This window comes from Melospiza georgiana, chromosome 4, assembly GCF_028018845.1.
Source record: "Melospiza georgiana isolate bMelGeo1 chromosome 4, bMelGeo1.pri, whole genome shotgun sequence".
NCBI classification, from domain to species: domain Eukaryota; kingdom Metazoa; phylum Chordata; class Aves; order Passeriformes; family Passerellidae; genus Melospiza; species Melospiza georgiana.
In genome coordinates this window covers 66,702,777-66,712,867 of record NC_080433.1, presented here as the reverse complement: position 1 = coordinate 66,712,867, position 10,091 = coordinate 66,702,777, and the positions used below count along the sequence as shown (strand labels likewise).

Genomic DNA, 10,091 nt, shown 5'->3' with positions numbered 1-10,091 from the left:
TTAACATTTAAGTCCTCTCCTGAGCTAGTGAACTCTGTAGCTGTGAAGCTTCTGGAGATTCACTGTTCCATCACTTGAACAGGGTGTCAGCAATGTGCCATTTCCAAGCCACAACTTGAGGCTGACCAGCAGCAGCCGAGAGCGCGATGCCGCTCGCACCTTCCCAGTGCCTGAGGCCCGCACGGCACAGGGGGCCGGCCGGGGCCTCCGCGGCTCCCGAACGAAGAGACCCGCTCATGTTGTCACTCCAGCCTTCCCTCCAAACCCAGGGGGCCGTCTCCCAGTCCCAACGAGCCGCGGCTCCGCACGCCGGGGCTGCCGCGTTCCCGCCCGGCCCGGAGCGCTCTCCCTGGGCCCGGCCCGGAGCGCTCTCCCTGGCCCGGCCAGCGCGGCCCCGCCGCCCGCGCCCCGCCCGCGCCCCCGCCGCTTCCGGCCGCGCCCTTCCGCTCCCACAGCGCCCCGCGCCGCATCATGGACCACAATGGTGAGCAGGGGGAGGCCGGGGGCCCGTCCGTGCCCGGCCCGCCGGGCCCGCGCCCGCCGCCGGCCGGGGAGCGGCCAAGCGGGGCCGGCGGGCGCGGGGCGGCGCAGGGGCGGCGGCGACGGGCCCGGGCCGGCCCCCGGGAGCGCCGGCGGGGCTCGGGCGCGCCGCGGGGCCTGCTCCCTGCCCGGGCAGGCGCGGCGGCCCCGGGGCCACCTTGGGCCCGGCGGCGCACGGCGCTGCCCCCGCCCCGAGGGCGCTCGGCCGGGCTGAGGGGCCGCTGGCGGCGGCACGGCCCGGGCCGGCCCGGGCGGAGCGGCGGGCGCTGGTGGCGCGGCCGGGCCGGGTGCCGGGCCCGCAGCACCGGATGCGGCCGTGACGTGCCGGAGGTGGGGCAGAGACGCTCGTTTGCCCGCGGCGTTCCCCGGCATCGGTGCCCGTAGTGTGTTTCCCATGTTTGTTTGGGGCTCAGAGGAAACTTGCTCGTGTGCTTGAATTCGGTTGCGTGGTTTGAGTGCCGTTTGCCGGTGAGCGCGCTGGCGTCGCTGGGGTCCTTTGCTGGTTCATGCGCTGGCGTAGTGCAGTGAATAAATGAATGGACGTGGGCTTTGTGCTGCGGTGGGTTTGGAGGTTTTTTCCTTTCCCCTACAAAAGATTGTGTTATGACTCTATCTGTGTAAAGTATTTGGGCTGTATTTTTTAATTTTAATAAAGATTGAAATGCACAAATAAAACTTAAGTTGACGAAGGTGACATTTCAGTAGGTTGCATCACCTCTAATTAGAACTTCTTTAGGTAGTCTCAACAAGTTTGGTATGTTTGTCGTAGTTTTTTCTGGACATAATCCCGCATATTATGCTCCTGCACAGTGGAATTTATTATCCTTCCATGAAGCATGAGTGACTAATAAACTTCCTAGTTTGGGTTAGTTAAGCAGCTAACTCATGTAAATTTTCCTGGATTGAAAGGATATAAGGAGGAAAAGTGGCAGAACCTATTTGGCAGTTCAGTGGATTAGCTAATAGGTTTTTGATTTTTAAAATTCTTTTTAGTTATCCCTGTTTGCAGATTGACTGAGTTGCTGCAGAGACTGTTTGTGGTTTATAATGCTGTGGTTTTGTGTATTCTGGTAGAAAACAGAATTTCCCAACATGTGGAAAACAAGTGGCTTTACCTCTGATGCTTGGTCAAGCACTCCCTGGGGATGCCTGATGACATAGCTGAGTGTTTGCAGGTTCTGGACAGCTGAAAGAAATAACAAATGACCAGAAGTGAAAACCAGCTTTATTGGTTTTGCCTTTTTGTATATTGCCTTTTAGAATGAAACTGTCAAGCATAGTTCTAAGAGGAGTTTGATCTATTTTAGGAAACTGAGGGCTTTTGATTTGGAGGTACAGGACTGTCAGGTCACAGTACCACTTTGAAACTGACACATTTCCTAGCTTTGCTGGTAGCTGCTGAAAAAATGAAAGCTATCCCGCTTTTTCTTGGTTTTCCTTCTACTTGTTGCATTGTGTGTGGTGGTTACAGGCTTTGAGAGGCAGCAGTTGGTGAGGCATTGTGCAGAATTACACTGATGCACCCTAATTTCAGCATCCTGCCCTGCAGTCCTTTGGGGCCTCTGCAGTCCTTCCAGGGCTGTGGAACTGCAGGGCTGGAGCTGCTCGGGGCTCACCCCTTCCAGACTGAGCGTGCCCTGCTTTGAAACACCTGTGGCATTTTCAGTTAAATCCCAGTGAGCCGGCAAGATTTGTGAGGGATGTAACTTCATTTTTGTATTAATGAGATGGTGTGAGGTGGTTTCAGATAAACTCGCTGGAGGCTGAGGGAGTTCTGTCTCCTCAGTGGTGTTGCTTGTTGCATTGCCTGGTCTGTGCTGTCTCTTGGAGCCTGCACCTGCTGATGCGTGTGTCAGGATATTTCTTGCTTTGTTCATCCTGGTACTTAGATGTAAATCTGGTTAAGGAGAATTTTGTATATAGCCAGGAACAGTAATTCTCAGTTTAGGAAGGATGCAACTACGTATTCCTAAGTACCAGTATTTTTGTGATACTTTATTATAAACTTCTAAGTGATATGTCAAGATGTTGAGTTAATATATGAACAGTTAATATGAATATATGAGTAGTTTCCTTCCTACTTTAATAAACAATATACATAAATTGTAAAAATTACCTTTTCACATAAGAAATTCTGTGTAATCAAGGTTGTACAAAGAATTGACTCCAGTGCTCTTCACACTGTGAGAAGAGCTATAAGGTTAATGTTGCTGTTGTGGAGAAAAGTGTAACTAGCTAGGTTATTTTAATAGCTTTATTTTTAAACTAGATTTCCTAAATTTGTTGCTGTTCACAGTACAGTTTTTTGACATGACTTCTGGAATAAATTGTAAAGATAGCTATTTGTAGTGATTAGATTTTGATATGTTGTAGGAATCTTAAGCAAGCTTTAAAAATAATTTTTCTTGAAACATTTCTATTAATATTTAGCCTCTTCAGAGACAATTAGATAACTGAAAAAATCTATACTTTTTAAAATTTTCTTTCACAGACAATGATTTGCAAGGAACAAATAGTTCAGGATCATTGGGTGGTCTTGATGTCCGTAGAAGAATCCCTATAAAGCTTATTTCAAAGCAGACCAATAAAGCCAAACCTGCGCCTCGAACTCCAAGAAATATGAACAGGATGCCTGCGAAGACACAAGCTGGTGATGAAGGTAAATTCATGTAAATTCCCTGTAGCAGGGAAGTGTATTATTCCACAGCATTGTTTGAGACTTTACTCAGAGACAAGAGTCCAGGGTGCTGTCCAAACACAAAACAAATTTCAAATCTCCAAGCACTGTTGCACTGTAGGGCTTCAGTAGTGCCCATTTCCAAAACAGGCTGTCTTACTACTCTGGCTGTACCTGTCTGTAGAATGGGCTCAGCAGATTGGAAGTGCTGTGGCATTTTTGATGATTTCAGTAAAAGTGACCCATGCTCTTAGTAGCAGCTGGTGTCAGTTATGGAAGTGTTGTGGTTGGCTCGTGTCTTTCTTCTCTTTCTCCTTTCCACAGAAGAATTTGATTATAACAAGGAGGAGCGATATGAATGTAAAGGAGGTGAAATGTTTGGCAACCAAAGGAGATTTCCTGGACCCATTTTTTGGGATTATAAGGTAAAGTCATGAATCTTTGCCTGTGTTTCATACCAAGTTGTAGATAGTCCTGGTAGATACTTTGTTAATTAAAAGTTTTTCAGTTATTTTTGGTCTGACTAAAATTACATCCTCTGCTTTCTCCTGTTTGTGGCGTTCTTGCTTCCTTTTCAACTAATTCAGAAATAATGGGTGTGTTGATGATAATTGAAATGAGAAGCTTTAGTGATGTTGGGGTTTGTTTTCTCACCTCCTTCTCTGTCCTACCAGATAAACTTGCTGGGGGAGAAGGATGATACACCAGTCCATTTCTGTGATAAGTGTGGATTGCCCATCAAAATGTATGGACGCATGGTGAGTGAAATTACCAGGGGAAGATGCAGCCATGGTTTCCCTTTAGATAAAATGAGGTTTTACTTGAGGCTTCTAGAGATCACTGATTTCAACAGGCATCTGAATAAACAGCAGAATAGTACCAGGATGGAGCTGGAGGCCTTCATTGCTCAGGTGTTTTTGTTCCATCTGTCTGACTGATTTTTCTTTACCCCCAGATTCAATAAAGTAAACCTGAAAATGTTAAACAAAAAACAGAGCACCATCACAAAGAAAAAACCTTCAGTTTCTGGGGTGTTGACCTTACACTACTTTGGTTTGAAAATAAGCTTTTTATCTCAGTTGAAGACTTGAAGTGAAGTTAGAAAACACTGTTCACTTTTATGTACCTTTAAAAATCCCCGAGATTAATTTAGATTTGTAAGTATGATGTAACAGGCTTCAGCATGTCACTTAATGACAGTTAATGCTTTTAAAACTTTTCTTCCTTGCCAGCAAGACAGGTGTATGTGCAGCTTCTGGAAAGTTCAGTGTTGGTAGTAGTGCAAGACTCAAACTTCTGCCAGTGTTTTTTACCAACACTTAACTCCAAACAACACTACCCCAAAAAAACCCCAAACTCAGCATAAACTGTTCTAGAAGGTTTCTGTGCAAAGATGCTGTAAATTGTTAACCACTGCTATGCTTCTTCACCTCATAGGTAACTTAGTTACTTTATTATAAGCTGTGTACTGGAGGGAGGAACTGCAGAATGACATAGATATTTATACACGATGTTTTAACAGAAATGTTTTATTTTAGATACCTTGCAAGCATGTTTTCTGCTATGACTGTGCTATACTGCATGAGAAAAAGGGAGACAAGATGTGTCCAGGGTAAGTTATCTCAAGGTTTGTTATTAAAGAAAATGTAAGAAAGTAACTTAAATATCTTATTTCAGATACTCTATTAAACATGACTCTTATTTACGTACATTTAGCAGAGGCAGTAGAGTACTCTGAACTTTCTTGTTCCTATTCCATATTTTGGGATTGTAAGAGATCAGTGTTTACTTTGTTGGTTTTGGGTAGGTAACCTGTTATTGCTGTAATTTGAAAAGGAATTAATGGCAGTTTGATTTACTGTGAAAATGACCCATGTTATGTTTTAATGCACAGAAAAATTTGTTTGAGAGATGCTACTTAAAAATTTTACTTCATAACATTTTTATGTTCTTTCAATAGTTACATTTCAATATTTATAAACTAGGTAAGCTTCAAAATCATTGAAAAGTTTCTTTCATTGCTACAGTGGGGCAAAATTGTCAGTTGTAATTTGGCTAATTACATTAGCAAGGAAGAATGCACGTTGAGCTCCCTGTGATGATAATAAATCGACATTCTCTTTTAATGTAGCTGTAACGAACCCGTGCAGCGAATCGAGCAGTGCGTCCGAGGCTCTCTCTTCATGTGCAGCATTGTTCAAGGATGCAAGAGAACTTACCTGTCACAGAGGGACTTGCAAGCTCACATCAACCACCGCCACATGAGAGCTGGCAAGCCCGTTACCCGTCCTGCCATCGAGCCCGTGCACCCTCCCATCGCCCCGCCGCCGGCCGAGCTTCCCGAGCGCTTCATGATGCCCCCCGAGAAGCACCACATGAGCCACATCCCGCCCAAGCAGCACATCCTGATGCCGCCGCCCCCGCTGCAGCACGTGCCGCACGAGCACTACAGCCAGCCCCACGAGGACATCCGCGCTCCTCCGGCCGAGATGTCCATGGCCCCGCCGCCGCCCCGCCCCGTCAGCCAGGACACCTTCCGCATCTCCACGAGGAAACACAGCAACCTCATCACTGTCCCCATCCAGGATGATTCCAACTCGGGCGCTCGAGAGCCGCCCCCGCCGGCGCCCGCGCCTGCTCACCACCACCCCGAGTACCAGGGCCAGCCGGTGGTGTCGCACCCTCATCACATCATGCCTCCCCAGCAGCACTACGCGCCGCCGCCGCCGCCGCCGCCGCCCATCAGCCACCCGCTGCAGCACCCTCCGCAGGCGGCGGGCACGCCCCACATGGTGTACAGCCAGGCCCCGCCGCCCCCCATGACCTCGGCCCCGCCGCCCATCACCCCGCCGCCCGGACACATCATCGCCCAGATGCCGCCCTACATGAACCACCCTCCCCCGGGGCCTCCCCCGCCGCAGCACGGCGGCCCGCCCGTCAATGTCAGTGCTCCCCCTCCCCATCACTATAACCCCAACTCTTTGCCGCAGTTCAGCGAAGATCAAGGAACTCTTAGTCCCCCTTTCACACAGCCTGGGGGAATGAGTCCTGGCATATGGCCAGCTCCGAGGGGGCCGCCTCCGCCTCCGAGGATGCAAGGGCCTCCCGCTCAGGCCCCCCTTCCTGGACCACATCACCCCGATCAAGCCAGATACAGACCCTATTACCAATGATACAAGCAACTGTATGAATAGAGAATGCCATGAAGAGGATAAAACTAAATACAGAAGCCTTTTAATTAATTGGTTTGGGGTTATTTTGTTGTGGTTTTTTTAAGAATACTGTCATTTTGACTGTAAGACATTTTGAGGTTTGAATCTTAAATGATTTTTAAGCCTTGGCCGTAGGACTCTTAACTTCAAATACTCTGTAGTGCTAAAATAAGTGGCTTAGTAGACCACAGTTGCATTTTAACAGAACTCCTGTTGCTAGTGTGGCTAAATTGTCCTAAGATGATCACTTGTAATATTATTTCCTGGAGAAGATGAACACGTGTTGTACCATTCTGAATATTGTTTTTGTTAAACCCAGTGTTTTTGTTAACCTGTGTACAATAATTAAATTGAAATATGGTTGTAAATGTGGTGAGTTTTTATATGAAGTTAACATACACATAGTTCTGGGACACCATTTCAACATGTATACCTTCCAAGCAGCAGTGTAGTGAAATATTAAAGGAACTTTAATATTTCTCCTACTGCCATTTACCTTTACTCATGAGGATTTCAGGCTGCAATGAATTCTTGGCACTAGAAATCAGACATGCAGAATTCTGCATTTACCACATTTCAGCTTTTCCATTTTTTTCTTTATGCATCAAAATGAATCTATCAAAGATAGAGCTTTGGGCATGACATGAAACCATGTTTGGTGGGTTTTTTTGTTTGAGTTTTTGGAGTTTGTTTTAAAGCTAGTTTTGATTCAGAAGGTTCTGTTTACATGTAAGCTGCTCAGTGGAGCTGAATTGAAACTCCTGTGTTTACCTATGGCTGTGTTTGTGTGGAAGTGGCTGTGAACTGGCTTGCCATGTCCATGAAAAGCAGCTTCTTTTAGGCAGGGAAGTCACACTTGCCTCTCTCACTTTATATAATGTGTACAGTAGGAGAACTTCCTGTTTGGCTAATATGAGAAAAGTGGTTTGAAATCCCATGTGTAGAAATAAAAAGGTACACATTATTTATCTGCTTTGATTTTGTGATACGGGTTTAGTTGATCAGTCAGTCATTAGGTGTTTTGCTTTTCTCAAAAACTAGCAATATGAGCAGGCTTTTAGTTCTGTTTTTGTCCAAAATTTTTGTTTTATGAGAATACATTTAAAGAGAAGCATAATATAAAATGTGAAAGTTCCTTCTTAGTGCAGCTGGTAGCAGAAGCAGACACTAACAAGACAGTACTGTCTGTTGGTTGGAGTGTTTATCTTTCCATTTCTTGTAAGTATTTGCACTGAACCATTGTTTTTCCAAATGCCACATTTCTGGCAGTGGTGCTTTTAGATTAAGTCCTTTGGGATTTTTTTAAAGTTTGTAGTTTCCTACTGTTCTCAAATAATCTGAGCCATCTTAAAGCCTCAGTGTTACTTTTTATTTTGTAAAAATTATTTTCCAGAATCATAAGCGTTAAATTTATGAAAGAGCTGTGACAGTGCAACATTCCAAATTTTGTATTTTTATGTATAAACTTCATATTTTTAATTGATAGAGCAAGGGCTCTTTAGATTTATTCTGTTCTTGACTGCCATTGATATCCTTGTGACCACGGCCAAATCTTTTAGACTGCCTTTCAAGTAAAAACTTCTTTAGAGACAGGAACAAATAAATTCTGGGGTATGCAAATGGCCAGTAAGTGTCAACTGCTTGAAAATCTGCTTAGCTGTAACATACTTCTTTCTAAGAGAGAGTTATTTGGTTTGGTTGCTCTGAAAACTAAGTAATTTTAAATAAAATACCGTGGTGAAGCAAAAGAGGCTGATTGTGATAGTGTGCTATGAAATGGGCTGGTTGAAAATTTACTGTTCCTATGCATATGAAGGCAAAAATGACTCTGCCAGCATTCTTTTCTTTCAAACTAACAAACACATGAGGAATTTTGAGGACCCCTTCTGTCACTGTGAGGTTGCCTGGGAGGAAGCACTTCTGTGTTACAGCACGTGTCTTCATCTGAGGAAAGCCGCGTGTCTGATCCTTGTCCTTTGGCTCTGAGGCCCAGCAGCACAGCTGTGTCACAGGGCTCCAGCTGCCTGTGCTGGGACACACAGCACAGTGAGGGCTGTGCTCCACTTCAGCCCTGCTCTGGGTTTGGGAAAATCAGGCATTCTGGAATGAGCCACTGCCCACGGTCACAGGTGCTGAGGAGATGAGGCCGCTCTTTCCACCCTGCTGGGCTTTTGGAGTAAGTCAGGCTGCAAGCTTCTGTTACATGTTCACCCATCTCTTAACCCACATGAACAGTTAAAGATATTTCTGTGTCCAAAGCTATTCCTGAAGTGACTGTTAAAGTGTTTTCCTGAAAATGCTGAGGCAGATTGATTAAGGGAAAACAGCAGTTTTTGCTCTATTGAGAAGCACAGAAGATGAATGTATCTCTATCATTGTCACTGTAGAGAGTGGGTGAGAATTTTTTTCCTCTGTATTTGAAACAAAGGTGACATAAGTCATAGGGACAATGATGTATTACCCAAAAAGTCAGTGGGATCCCTTGAGCTGGTTAATGACCATGGACCAAAAGTCTGTGTTAGAGAACTTAGCTGAAAAGTCATCCTATGTAGGCAGGTCTTGGACTTGAGTCAAATTTCTATGTCGTCTCGTAAGAGGAAGACTTAAATATATTTTTAAATTATTAAATCTGGATATAAATCTATTACCTAGGTAACTAAGGGCACTGTTGATGTTTCCATATTTACAAAGTTTAAAAATGCTTCCTCTGCTTGAACCCCTATGTTAACTGTCTTTTCAATTTATTTATAGGTTTTGTGTATGTATGTTTTAAGGTGTTTTTTTCCCTTGATTTGTTGGTTGGGTTGGTTTTTTTTTATAAATACCTGGTCATTTTACTGAGAGGTTACAGAATTCACGTGTTGTATTTAATTGTGTAATTGACAGAGTTAGAAATGGTGAGATGTTCTTTCTTTGGATTCCTTCTTACTGTAAAGGCAAATATTTGAATTTAATTAATTATGTTTATTTTGAATAAATCTCCTTGTCTGTGGCAGTGATCTCCTTCCCGAAGCATTGCCAAGCAGATCTCAGGTTTTAAAGAGAACTCTTGGAATTTAAATTTGTCAGCCCTAGCAGGTTCCTCTAACAATGTAACATAAGCAGTGAAAAAAAGTTTGAGGTGGTTTGTGTTCACCATGGAAAGAATGAAAGGACACCAGCAGATGGCTTGAAAACACCTGTGCTTTAGATTCTTGTCTCCTTACACTTTCTCCTTGATCCTATCTCTAACTTTGCTTCAAGGGTTGCCTGCAGCCATGCATACTTTATAACCAGGGGACCATTGTGTGAACTGTACTTTCTGTTTGTGGTGGGTTTTTTTAATGCTGTTAACTTAAAGACTGGTTACCTACATGTGATAAGTCATATTTTTCTTCCAAAAAGAAGAATTAAAACTGTGAATTATTTTTTTAAATCTGACCCAAGAGAATTATGTGGATCAAGTCTCAACACACCCCTCTCTTCTTAAACTGTTTTCTGCTCCGTAAAACTTGTGTCTGAATTTGAGTTGTTTCTCTCTGTGTGCATTGCTGGGCTGCTGACAAAAGCAGGCCCAGGCTCACAGCAGAAGGTCCTGTCAAACCTGGGGAGCTGGAGGAGCACTGTGCATTGGAGCTGCAATGGAATATTCAATGTAAAGGAAATAAGTGAACTTTTTGTGT

At 44.6% G+C, this 10,091-nt stretch overlaps 1 protein-coding gene across 2 annotated transcripts; it reads left to right on the top strand.

The window, feature by feature from the left end:
* Positions 1-452: 452 nt before the first annotated feature.
* On the top strand, positions 453-6,797 carry CBLL1 (Cbl proto-oncogene like 1). Of its 2 annotated transcripts, none has more exons than XM_058023383.1 (6): positions 453-484; positions 3,032-3,199; positions 3,545-3,642; positions 3,892-3,975; positions 4,756-4,829; positions 5,349-6,797. In XM_058023383.1, the coding sequence occupies exons 1-6, from the start codon at positions 472-474 to the stop codon at positions 6,388-6,390; spliced, it is 1,479 nt and encodes a 492-aa protein (XP_057879366.1). In that variant the 5' UTR covers positions 453-471; the 3' UTR covers positions 6,391-6,797. The 2 variants fall into 2 exon arrangements, with proteins under 2 accessions (XP_057879366.1, XP_057879365.1); XM_058023382.1 differs by having other exon boundaries at positions 3,542-3,642.
* The last annotated feature ends 3,294 nt before the right edge of the window (positions 6,798-10,091 follow it).

Bases quoted from the DNA above. Each gene is read 5' to 3' on its own strand.
- CBLL1 (XM_058023382.1), top strand. The intron at 3,643-3,891 runs GTAAAGTCATGA...CTGTCCTACCAG, and splicing joins CCATTTTTTGGGATTATAAG to ATAAACTTGCTGGGGGAGAA. The intron at 3,976-4,755 runs GTGAGTGAAATT...GTTTTATTTTAG, and splicing joins TCAAAATGTATGGACGCATG to ATACCTTGCAAGCATGTTTT.